This window comes from Artemia sp. Qi Xiang Cuo, chromosome 14 (assembly GCF_049724085.1).
Source record: "Artemia sp. Qi Xiang Cuo chromosome 14, ASM4972408v1, whole genome shotgun sequence".
Lineage (NCBI taxonomy): Eukaryota > Metazoa > Arthropoda > Branchiopoda > Anostraca > Artemiidae > Artemia > Artemia sp. Qi Xiang Cuo.
Window position 1 is genome coordinate 30,752,258 of NC_142807.1, and position 13,304 is coordinate 30,765,561.

At 34.8% G+C, this 13,304-nt stretch overlaps 1 protein-coding gene across 3 annotated transcripts in view; it reads left to right on the top strand.

The window, feature by feature from the left end:
* mdy (diacylglycerol O-acyltransferase) overlaps positions 1 to 3,041 on the top strand; it is a 180,090-nt gene extending 177,049 nt beyond the window's left edge. For all 3 annotated transcript variants that reach the window (XM_089100065.1, XM_089100066.1, XM_089100067.1), the window contains exon 13: positions 2,267 to 3,041. In XM_089100065.1, coding sequence (XP_088956191.1) covers positions 2,267 to 2,443 — 177 coding nt within the window. In that variant the 3' untranslated portion in view covers positions 2,444 to 3,041. The remainder of the gene's footprint in view (positions 1 to 2,266) is intronic.
* The last annotated feature ends 10,263 nt before the right edge of the window (positions 3,042 to 13,304 follow it).

Consider the following 13,304-nt stretch of genomic DNA (forward strand, 5'->3'; position numbering starts at 1 on the left):
CCAACGTGAAAATTGGAAATTTAGTCACTGTAATACATATCACACGGTCCGTTGCAACGAACTGTAAGGTAGGGAGCGACTCGGCTTAATAGTAACCGAAACTTTTAAAAACATCATTTTGATAAAAAAAAATTAAAAGACTAGCTTTTAATGCTACCCATCAAAATATACGAGCCTGAGGAAATTTGCCTGATTTTTGAAAACGGGGAGAAATATCCCCTAACGTCATGGAAAATTAGTCAAAATCACACCACTAGATCCAGCGTATCCGAGAACGCTTTTATATAGATTTCAAGCTCCTATATACAAAAATTAGGGATTTTGCATTTTTCGCCAGAAGAAAGATCACGGATGCGTGTTTATTCGTTTGTTATTTTTTTCCAGGGGTGATTTTAGCGAACCAGTAATCCTAGAAGATCGGGAGAGGGCTCATTTGATCGGAAAACAGAAGTTCTAGTGGCCATTTTAAGTAATCAAAAACATTTGAGGGTAATTAGCCCTTCCCATGTCCCTTTTTCCCCAAAGACATCTGATCAAATTTTGAGGTACCTATCTGATCAAATTCTGATTCAGCATTGTTCAAAGATCCAATAACTGTACCTTTGGGAATGACTAGACACCTCTTAGCCTCTGGGGAAAAGGTTGTAAGTTTCTCAATTTCCGATTATTCAAATATACTTTTTATGTTATTCGGAAATATACGGATTTTTTTTTAGGGGGGGGGGTCTGCGTAAGAGAATTTTCTCTGTGAAGGAGATTTTGAGGGAATTCTCCAGGAAAAATTTCACACGGGGGGGGGGGGATGGGATTTCATGGCATAATATGAAGAACGGTCAGAAATTAAATAAGAACAAGTTTTTCAACTAAAAGTAAGGAGTAACATTAAAACAAACAGAAATTATCCCATATATGAGAGGGGCTGTATGTTCATCAGCCCTCGTTCTTTACGCTAAAGTTTGACTTTTGCCACAATTTTTCAATAAACACTGCTCAACACAAGACTTTCAGACTTTAGCGTAGAGAGGGAGGGTTGAGTCATAATAATCTCCGTTCGTTTTAAGTTTTAATGTTGGTTCTTACTTCCGGTTAAAACCACTTTTTTTATTTAATTGAATTGAGGATGGTGGTATTTAAACTTTAAGCTTGAACTATCTCTTTTCTCCTCTCTTTTTGTGAATATCGAGTTTACTCCTTAATCTACTGTCAGGATAGTATTAATCTCCTCTAGAAAAAGGAGGAGGTAATAAATTTGTTAGCCAATGTTAACACAAACACAAAATTTCAGATTTTAATGTCTATTAAACTTTTTGTTATTGTAATCGTCCAAGAAAAATATGATTATCTGTAATTAAACTTCGGAGTAAAAATGTGTTGAACATGATCAAAGGCCTTGTGAGCCTTAGTGGATAAAGTATTTGGTGAGTCGACAGTTCTTCATGGAAAAATATACTCAGTTAAAAAAGCTCTCCAGTTTTTGGCTTAAGGGAGTACATACCCTCCTTAATTGGAAAACAGGAAGCAACTACTGCAAAATTGTTATTCCCCCTGCAGAAAGTTAGAAGCGTTACATAACCTGAATTTTTGTTTTCTTTTTGTATTCTATTGTTATGTTTTTCATTATATATTTGGATTTATAGCTTTTTCCTTAGATGCATTGCTTAGTCCATTTTTGTCTGAACCAGTACTGTGAAATTACCAGTTAATCCATTTCAACAAAGGCGATTCAAATCGAATAATGATAATTTAAAGCAATTGAAGCACATTGAACAAAAGGTTAAAAAACATGATGTAAGATGTAAGCAGCAGCCTAATTTTCTGTTCTTTTTCATTACTGTTATTTTGAATATATTATAAAACACCAAGATTCTTTTCGCCCTTGTCGTTCATGCCATCACTCTTAATCAACTTATTTATGAGATGACCTAATTATATAAACCGTATTTTCTGCAGATTTTTATTGTTGGATTAATCCATGTACATCTAGATTTTTATGGATGGACCAAGGCATTGTCTTGTTAGCAGTTGTTGGTACTTGATTACATTTTTTCGGACACCGAATGCTTTAAGTTAATGGACAGAAGTAATTGTTATAAAACTAATAACTACATCTAATGAATCTCGTGATCTCAGAAAATAGAAACTGTACAATGTCTTGTCTGTTGCATTATACTTGAATTTAATATATCTTTGGAATAAACTGAAGCGTTAATTGTATCATGAGTGAAACAGGCTTTGATTTCTAACCATTTTTATTTTTATGTTTTAGATTCCAATGTCTATAGTATCCTTATGGATTGAAAGGAAGATTGGCCCTCGTATTGGTAATGTGTTCGTATGGTTGGGGATAATATTGGGTCAGCCCCTTTGTATTATGATGTATTACCATGACTATGTGATTGAACATTTCGGTAAAAATTTAATTCAGCAGTTTAGTACTGTGTAAACTACTCTTTTCTTGATTCTTCGTCTCTATTTCCATTTGCACTCGGGAGTACAAGCTGTCGTGCATTTCTGTCGGATGACTACTATATGTTTTAAGTTTCATTATTTGGCTTGTTGTAATTCTATGTGCCTAGGATATTATTTATTCAATTTTTGTTTTGTTCAACTTTTGTACCGAAGCCACAAAATGAGCTTGAATCACTTTGAAGTGCTAAAGTTTTATATAGCGTGTGTTATGATAGGGCAAGGTCAATTCACGTAAGAGTCTTAGGGAAAACATGTAATCCCCTCTGGCAACAAGAAAAACATTTTTCATTTTTTCAGCCGTTTAATTCATATCACGCGATAAAACAGCCCTTTGAACTCGCTATAAAAAATGTTTAATTAAAATCAACTTAAATTGGACTCAAGCCTCTCATTCCCGAAGCAGATGCCTTGTTGCAGTTGAACTATAGAGATATTTCTACACGTGTAGCTTTTAGTTTTATAATTAGTTTTTTTTTTATTCGTTTTTTTTTCTTATGCCCAAGAAATACCTGGGTGTAGATTTGTTTAACGTTTGATTGTCTAATTGAAAGCAAATTATTTATGATAGGAGTCAGGGTTTTTTTCGGGGGGGGGGAGGGGGACGAAAGGGTTTTTTTCGGGGGGGCACAAAAAAACACATCAAAAATATCTTTATATTCGTTTTTGTTACGTTCTTACATGCCGGACAAACATTTCGTGGGAGGGGGTCAAACCCCCTAACCCCCCTGGATACGGTCTTGAAAGAATTTCTTTATTTCTAATCCCTGCGCTTAGAATTGAAGTTGATGGTGTACCCAATGACGCCCTGTACAGAGATGGTGAACTCTATACCTAAAAAAAAGTTCAACCTATGTTTAATTGTTTAAGAAAATATTGAAACTAGTCTGAATGAAAAACAACTATAACGAATCCTTAGGAATAATAGACAATGGTTTTTTGTCTGGAGAGGATTTTTCTCTTTTCTTTAATGTTCAAGACTGTTGTTTGGCTATGAGAATATTTTAAAGCAATTTTCTAATGAACAGTTGTGGCCTTAGAGGAGGTGTATATAATCGTCGTCGTCGTATATCTATATATCATCTGCAAGAAGATAGAGAGGTTATATCTAATAAGTCTTACCTTTAGGCTGTGAATCATCCTACACTTATTTTGCTTCCCCTCATTACCATTCTTGGTTTAATACACAAAATAGTTATAGTAATTTTGTCTTTCGCAAAATTTATTTCAAGGCTTGGCTGTGGAATACTTACAGACTGCTGCTTTTAAGTAGGCTGTTAAAGTGTTTGGTGTCATGACATTGATATCCTTGTAGGGATTAATCTTCTCCCCTCTCCCCATTTTTGCTCGAATACAGATTTTTAACTTACTTTGGTATTATGAACAAACAGTAAACTAAACTTTAACAACACATCCATCCAAGAATTGACATGTTTCACAACTTTCGTGTATAGTGATTAAAGGTTCATTAATGACTTATTATGATAATCTTGTACGAGAAGCTTGGTGGACATTCCGATCAGCCCCCCCCCCTCCCTTAGATCTCAGGGCTTGTACTATGAGTGCCAAAACCTCTTTAACTTTCATGCAGTTCAACTGTTTTCGCCTATTATTTTTTTTCGAATTTTGGGGTTTCCCAAAGAACATAAGTTATTATTGTATTGCACAGTTTAGTCACAGCAAGTTTTGTCACAGCATAGTTTAGGCACAGCAAGTTTTAAGGCTACCACTCCAATGATGGAAGCCCTAAATTGAATATGTTGAATTAGAATCAAGCTCTCAACGGAAGTTAGTATCTTTGTCTCATTGTCTAAGTTTGTTGCAAAGCATATAATCTGCATTTCAAAGTAGCAAATTTCTTGGTTGATATTCAGTAATTTTAAAATAGTTCTTGTATTTACATACTTGTATTACATACGAGTATAAACTTGCATTTACAAAAAAATACTAGTTAATAAAATACGTAAATCGTTGTGAAGTCACGCTCTTTATTTTATTTTTTTTCTGAGCACTTGCTATTACTTTCAATGATTCGCACAACCCTCTGAACCTGTTGTTCAATTACGCTTAATGTTTTCATGCACTTGAAAATCCTGAAATAAAAGATTTTAAAAGGAGAGATATTCCTTGGAAAGATTTATTAAGGATAATAACCTCTCTACTTGTTGCAGTAAACTCTATGTGGAAATTGATGGGTTTTCTATTCGTGGGGTCTGTTGGGGTAGTAGAGTACTTCTTGTTAGTGAAGTAGTTATCTCTTGTTTGATGCGGGAGCCGCACTATAGTCACTCTTCTAAGAAAATCAGACTTACTTACGACGACTGCGCAAATAACGTACTCCCTACTATCTAATTTGGGCAGTTAACTTTCAACTGCAATATTTACGTATTAACCAATCCGAGCCAAGGTTGAAGGCAAATTTATTAAAACAAGAAAGATGGAAAATTGGAACTTCAGTTTTTCCAACTATATACTGAATCCGATAAAAGAAATCGTTTTAGTGCTTGCATACCCTTCAAACTGTCTCTAATTTCACATCTTTTCTTCTTGCTAATTAAATTGTCATCATATGTATTGCAAGGATGACGTTGAAATCAACGAAGAGTACGAAATACGGAGCAAGAGTAAGAGTACTGAGCATTATTCTTCGCTAATTTGTTTTTCGAGAAGTGCGACTACAGTATGGCTAGGGTATAACGTTTATTTTTCAATTCTTTTTTGCCTAGTTTTTTATTTTTATTGTTGGATACCACGTTCCATTGTCGCCGTGAAAAATTTGTTTTCTGTTTTTTGTTAAGTCAGTTTGTAGTTTTGTTTCGTCATTTCTTCGTCTGGTTATAACGTAACAGCTCAGAAGCTAAGACATTTTTCTGATGCCCTGATTTGAGTTTTTCTTGGAATTTTGTTCTATTCGTAATTTCTGAGTAACCTGTTCTGGAATTTTGTCAATATTTTATGGGCAAAATAAATACTTGTTGTACTGACCTGAGTAGAAATGGAAGCAATTGATGTTTGTGAAATCCAAACAAGTTTTTGAATAATGCATAGTAGACATTAATATTATGCTAGTATTTTTGTTAATTGGAGTGTTTTGACAACTTTTTATATTTCAATTAAGTTTTTTACATCTTTATTTATCTGTTTATTATCTGTAACAAATCATTAAGGGATAGACAATTTTGCAAGAATAAAAAAATATTTTTCTGGGTTGTTTAGTTTCATTGCAGATAGTGGTAAGAAACTGCGTAAAATAAGAAAATATACTAAAGGATAACTTTCTTTTTTAAGTGGATTCACGTGTTTTTTTATTCCAATATTAATTTCTCTTTTTTACGAAGAAATGACGACAAACAATATTTCCACAGGTTTGTCTGCTAAACTGTCGCACTCGAACTTTCTGCATCTATTCCGTTATTTTTGCACTTATAATACCTATGTGCCATGTTGAATATTTCTTGCCATTTGATTGTAGCCAAATTGACTAGAAAGTATGAGCATATTTTGAAAAATAAGTTGATATTTTTGTCCACTTTGTTATGTTTGGTTTGATTTAGTGGAATATGAAATTCTGTATTGAATAAAGTGGGATATTTTCTAAGACTTGTTTTTATACATCTTTAAGCGTTGTACTTTTAAGACGCGGAAGGGTAAAGAAAGAACTATTGAAATACTTTCGTGACCTTAAGAGAAGAGCCGTCGAAACAAGTTGTTTTAAGCTTCTGTTTAGGTACTCTGCAAGAATTACAGTTTATAACTAACTAATGTTTCATCTTGGTATTTAGTCTTAATGATCATAGATTTTGGAACAGATACTGGCATTCACTAAGTAATATCATCCTCCACCTTCCCAATATTTTCAATATACAGGGTCATTGTTATTTGCAAGGCCTCCTAAATATGGCCTACTTGGTTGTTTTCTATCAAATTTCTTTCCTTGGCAGAAACCAATACGATGAGAAAAAAGAGTGAATGATAGCATAAGTAGAATTTTCAATTATATGTAAAAAAAAGATTTGCAAGTTTGCAAAGATTTGCAACCCTAAAAATTGAGCTCCTCTTTAAGTATATTGAAAGCATATGAACCAGATACTGCTTTTCTTCTTTTTTTGCTGATTCCAAATCAAGCACACACATAGGGAGCTACTCACTGGATTCCGTTCACTGCCGCAAATGTCAATGTTTTCACGAATCCCCGAATAATTTCTTATATTGTATGGATAATTTCCATATTATCTGCCTTTTGTTAATAGTGTTTATGGATCCACACCCCTTCCTCCATAATAAAGTTCTTTTTTCCTTCCTCTTCTACTAAAATAAGTTCCTGCTTTAGTGCCTGTAACATATGAACAGAAGTCACTTCCAGTTCTTTTAAGTCCAGCTGAGTCATTTAAGTACTTCCCGAGGACTATCTAGCAGTGAGTAGTATTAATCCAACCTATAAGAGGGCTCTCTTCTATCTGAATTTTTCTTTCTCCAGAAACTAGAACTTGCTCATATAGTGACTGGAAAAAGCTTCACAGGTTAAGTCAATGTCGCTTACTGAGAGGCAGCGTTCGGTGAAGCTGTTGAAATTTCATTAATGGATAGGATACCTTCAAAGTCTATATATTTACAGTAGAATGCAACTATTATCGTCAGGAAAGTGTGAAATGTTCAGGCAGTGGCATAGCCAGGGGAATAGCCTAGCGTGCGTCTTTATCTTCTGCCCAAAATGCGAACAATAAGTTTTGTCAAAATTTTCGAGACACTATTATCGTCAAAAATATCCAGAGGAACGGTTCGGGGAGGTTTCATTTAATCCTACCCAAAATTGAATTGTATTACTTTACTGAAAAAAGTATAAATGTTATTACTTTTATAACTGTAATAAATCAAATAATATTAAAATTTTGATTGCTAAATATCAGTATATTTATATTAAACTGACCATACACATTCTTTTGTATTTTTTTGCAGTAAAGTGCAAATTATGTTCTTGCCTTGGGAAGGCACAGGAAGTTCGAGCCCTACTTTATGATTAGTTTATGCTCGTTTTGAGTTTGACTGGGTTATTTATTTTAATTTCTGTTCATTTTGGGCTTCATTTATTTATCAATGCTGATTTGTAGTAGTTTTACGCTTGGTCGATTATTTGATTTTATTTTTGCTCATTTTTTGTTTAATGGAGTTCTTTACTTTTCTTTGAAAAACTTATTTTGCGGAAAAAGTTGTTTTTAATTAATTTTTGTTCGTTTTATATTGACATAGTCTTTTCAGGGAAAAACAAAATAATACATTAAATCTTTTCTTTTCTTTTTAAGACTTTATAGTTTGGCCTGCTATTTGTATGCTGGAGAAACATTTTCAGCAATTTTTAACAACATACACCCTTTTAAAAATCTGACCAAATAGTAGTGTTTAATTTAGTTTCATACCTTCTCTAGATGACCTGAAATGGGAAACTCGATACCATTCGCAAAAAAAATCTGTTTACTTTCTTTGATAGCTTGGATACAGTTACGATATTTTGATTTTGTTTAATTTTAAGAGCAGAAGTAGCCCCAAAAGTTTGAACATAATACCCTCAGTCGTTCTTGGGATACTCCTTAGATGCCTTATTGTTAATTAGCATAAATACACTGCATTTTAATTTAAACTTAAGGCAACATTTAGTTTTTAAACATAATTGGTAAATGGAAGGGTAGGCGTGGGAGGGGGTTTTAGTTGCCCTCCAATTACTTTCAGCTATTAAAAAAGGCATCAGCCCTTTCTATTTTCAATCGAATGAGCCCTTTTCGAAGTTCCTACGACAATTCCTTCGATACGAAGTGACCTGGTCTAAGCAACGACAACAACAAATAATACATTATACCCATATCGATCTTTGCCAAAAAATTTCAAGCCTTCAAATCACTTTTGACTATTAAAAAGGGCACAAGGCCTTTCGATTTCCAATCGAATGAGCCTTTTTTGAGTTTCTACGACAACGCTTTCTATAAACACCTTATATGTCCAGGGCATAACTTACAACCCTCATCCTAAGGGCTGTTAGAGTGGTTGTCATCCTCTAGGAACTAATTTCCAGAACTTTCAACTACGTTAAACAAAATGGCTGTCTCAAACTTTTGATTGGATGTGTTTGGGGAAATGGTGGGCGTGAGAGGAGTGTTAGTTGCTCTCCAATCACTTTCAACTATTAAAAAGGCACTAGCCCTTTCAATTCCCAATCAAATGAGCCCTTTTGAAGTTTCTACGACAGCGCTTTCAATAAAAACCTTACATGGTCCTAGGGCCTAATTTACAACCCTTGCCCTGTGGGCTGGGGGGGGGGTTGTCATCCTCAAAGACCTAATTTCCAGAACTTTCTACTACGTTGAACAAAATGGCTATCTGAAAATTTGATTGGATGTGTTTGGGGGAATAGTGGGCGTGAGAGGGGGGTTAGTTACCCTCCATTCCTTTTCTACTATTAAAAAGGGCACTAGCCCTCTGAATTTCCAATTGAATGATCCCCTTTTGAAGTTTTTACGACAAATCTATCTATAAAAATCTTATATGCACCCATAACTTAAAACCCTTGCCCTGAGGGCTGTGGGGGGGTTGTCATTCTTAAATACATAACTCCCAGAACTTTCAACTACGTTGAACAAAATGGCTATCTATAAACTTTGACTGAATGTTCTTGGGCAAATGTTGGGCGTGAGATGGGGGTTAATTACTATCCACTCACTTTCGACTATTAAAAAGGGCATTTTTTATTTCCAACCAAATGAGCTCTTTTTAAAATTTCTACAACAACTTTCTATATAAACCTTATATGCCCCCAGGGCATAGCTTACAATCCTTGCACTGAGGGTTCTGAGGGGGTTATCATTCTAAAAGACCTAATTTCCAGAACAACAAAATGGATATCTCAAAATTTTGATTGGATGTGTTTGAAAAATGGTGGGCGTGAGAGGGGGGTTAGTTGCCCTTCAATCACTTTCGACTATAAAGAGCGCACTAGCCGTTTCAATTTCCAATTGAATGAGTCTTTTTTGAAGTTTCTACAATATCGCTTTGTATAAAAACCTTATATGCCCCCAGGGCATAACTTACACCCCTTGCCCTGAGGGCTGTGGGAGGGAGTGGTTTTCATCCTTAAAGACCTAACTTCCAAAACTTTCAACTACGTTGAATAAAATGGCTATCTAAAAATTTTGATTGGATGTGTTTTTGGAAAAATTGGGCGTAAGAGGGGGGCTAGTTGCCCTCAAATCACTTTCGACTGTTAAAAAGGGCACTAGCCGTTTGAATTTCCAATCGAATGAGCCTTTTTTCAAGTTTCTACAACAAAGATTTCAGTAAAACCTTATATGCCCCCTGGCATAACTTATAACCCTTGCTCTGAAGACTGTGGGGGGATGTCCTGCTCAAAGGTATAATTTCCTGTACTTTAAACTGCGTGGAACAAAATGGCTATGTCAAAATTTTGATTGGATGTGTTTGGGGAAATGGAGGGCTTGGAAGGGGTGTTACTTGCCTTCTAATCACTTTCGACCATTGCAAAGGGCACTAGCCCTTTAAATGTTATATCAAATGAAACCTTTTTGAAATTTTTAAGACAACGCGTTTTTTAAAAACATAATATGACCCTAGGGCATAACTGAAAACCCTTGACCGGATGGCTGGGAGGGGGATTGTCATCCTCAAGTACTTAAAACTACGTTGAACAAAATGGCTATCTCAAAATTTTGATTGGATGTGGTTGGGGAAAAGGTGGGCGTGAGAGGGGGTTTAGTTGCCCTCCAATCACTTTCGACTATTAAAAAGGGCACTAGCCCTTCGAATTTCTAATCGAATGGACCCTTTTTGAACTTTTTACGACAACGCTTTCTATAAAAACCTTATATGCCCCCAGGGCATAACTTACAGCCCTTGCCCTGAGGGTTGAGGGGGAGTGTCCTCCTCAAAAACATAATTTCTATTCAGAAATCAACTACGCTGAACAAAATGGCTATCTCAAAATTTTGATTGGATGTGTTTCGGGAAATTTTGGGCGTGGAAGGGGTGTTAGTTGCCTTCCATTCACTTTCGACTATTAAAAAGGGCACAAGCCATCCCAATTTCCAATCGAAAGAGCGCTTTTCGAAATTTCTGCGACAACTTCTTCGATACGAAGTGCCCTGATCTAAAGGAAAAAAATAATATATAATACATTGTGCCATCATCGTTCTTATATGCCCCCAGGGCATAACTTAAAAACCTTGCCCTGAGGGTTTTGGGGGAGTGTTTTCCTCAAAACATATTTTCTATCTGGAAATCAACTACGCTGAACAAAATAGCCGTCTCAAAATTTTGATTGTACGTGTTTCGGGAAATGGTGGGCCTGAAAGGGGTGTAAGTTGCGTTCCAATCTCTTTTGAATAATAAAAATGGCACTGGGCATTCAAATTTCCAATCGAATGAGCCCATTTCGAAGTTTCTATGACAACTCCTTCGATACGAAGTGCCCTGGTCTAAAACCAACTAAAAAATAATAATAATAATACATTGTGCCAAAATCGTTCTTTACTTAGACAGCGCTATTTCACTGCCTATGATTCCATGCCCAGATATCTGAGAAATAAGCCCGGAATGCTATAGGAATTTAGTATTTTTTACGCAGAAGTAAAACTCGAGAAATTTGACTAGTTCGACATTTCAGGCCCAAAATAAAAGTTGACGCTGAGAATAAGCAACGATAGCTCATTTGAAGATTTACCTAGCATTTCAAAATCTATTGAGGACAAAACTTGTTTTGATGAGACAACAACCATGTGGAGTTAAATGTCTTTGATCAAAAGTTTGACCCTTTATGCTGAGCATTTCTATTGCTAATGCTGCAAACTATTCTCGGGAAACTGAGTGTTCCAAAACCCTATTTCAATATAAATTTAAAGAAAAATCCAAGAAACGAGTTTTTCTAAGAAAAACAAAGAGGCTTATTAAACTAAAAAGCAATCAGAATTGAAGCCATGTATTAATTCAAACTTAAAAATAAAATGAATTAATATCAATAAATAAATGAAAACCAAAACGACCAGAAGACAAAACAAAGAATCATATTAAGTATCAAGATAAAATACACTGCTCTAGATGAATCAAAACGAACAGAAATTGAAATTAATAGTCAGGTGAAACTTAAAAAACAGAAATTACAATAAAAAAGGAGCATGGATAACGCCCCATAAACTTGTTTTGGCCAGAGCGTGAATTGCGCTTTAATGAATTAAATAAAAAAAACAAGTTTTTTAAACTGAAAGTAAGGAGCGACATTAAAACTTAAAACGAACAAAAATTATTCCGTATATGAAAGGGGTTATTCCCTTCTCAATGCCTTACTCCTTACGATAAATTGTTTTACTGTTCTAAAAAATAAAGTTGTGTGACAGATTCAAACTTTAGCGTAAAGAGCAAGGAGTTGAGGAGGGGACAGCCCCTGTCATATACTTAATAATGTCTGGTCGGTTTAAGGTTTAATCTCGCTCCTTAATTTCAGTTTAAAAAACTTGTTTTTTTTTATTTAATTTCTGATCGTTTTTTAGTTAATGCAGCTTTTATTTTGGCTCACCGTCATTGAATAAGTAAACAAAATTTGCATAAAAATTTTACTTTTCTTTTGCTAAATGGCTGTCTCTAAATTTGGTTTCTGACGTAATTTACAAATTAACTTACGTAACGAACTTCTATATTCCTATATTTTTCTTCTGGCAAAAAATACAGAGTTGCAGATTTTTGCAGATATGAGCTTGAAACCTATGTTATAGGGTTTTCTGATATGCTGAATCTGACGGTGTGATTTTCATTAAAAATTTTTCCCTTTTAGGGGATGTTTCCCCCTCTTTAAAAAATCAGGGGAGTTTTCTGAGGCTCGTTGCCTTTGATGAGTAATACTAAAATTAATAAAATTAATATATTTATAATCAGCATTACAAGTCCATTATTTTTATAAATTTATTGAAATAAAAGTTCCGTTAATAAAAGTTTCGATTAATATTTAGTCGTATCGCTTGTTTTTTTTTTTATTGTTTTTTTTTTTATTACGTATATGTTATTAAGTATACTTTTGTGTTCTCCCCTAATTAAATAAAACGCTCTTTACGTTTAAATTTAAAACACAATTTAATTCACAAATCCCTGAATCAAAAAGGCCGTTTAATTAGAATAGATAGCTCTTTTGAAAGCACTAAAAAAAAACTGTAGCGTAAAGAGCGAGGTATTGACTTGGGGGAGAGCCCCCTCATATACGTAATAATTTCTGTTCGTTTTAAGTTCTAATGTTGCTTCTTACTTTCAGTTGAAAGTACTTGTTTTTTCTAATTTAATTTCTGATCGTTTTTTAAATAATGCTTGGAAATCCGGCGCCCCCTTCATAGAAATGTCCCTTACCCCAAAGAAACATCCTCCACGGAAAGATTCTCCCGAGCAACCCCCTCCTGCAGCCCCCCTACCCCCCCCCACCAGAAAAAATTCTTCCTGAAAATGTCTGTATACTTCCCAATAACCAATACAATATGTAAGCAATGGGCAAAGTTCATAACTTGCAGCCCTTCCCCTGGGAACTGGGGGGGATTAAGTCATCGTAAAAGACATATTTATTAGATTTTCGACTATGATGAACAAAATGGCTGTCTCAATATTTTAATTGGGTGACTTTGAGAAAAAAATTACCGTGAGAGGGGGCCTAGTTGCTCTCCATTTTTTTTGGTCGCTTAAAAAGGACACTAGAACTTTCAATTTCAATTCCATTGAGCCCTCTTACGATATTTTAGGACCACTGGGTCAATAAGATAACCCCTGGGAAAAAAAAAAAAAACAAACAAATAAACACGCACCCG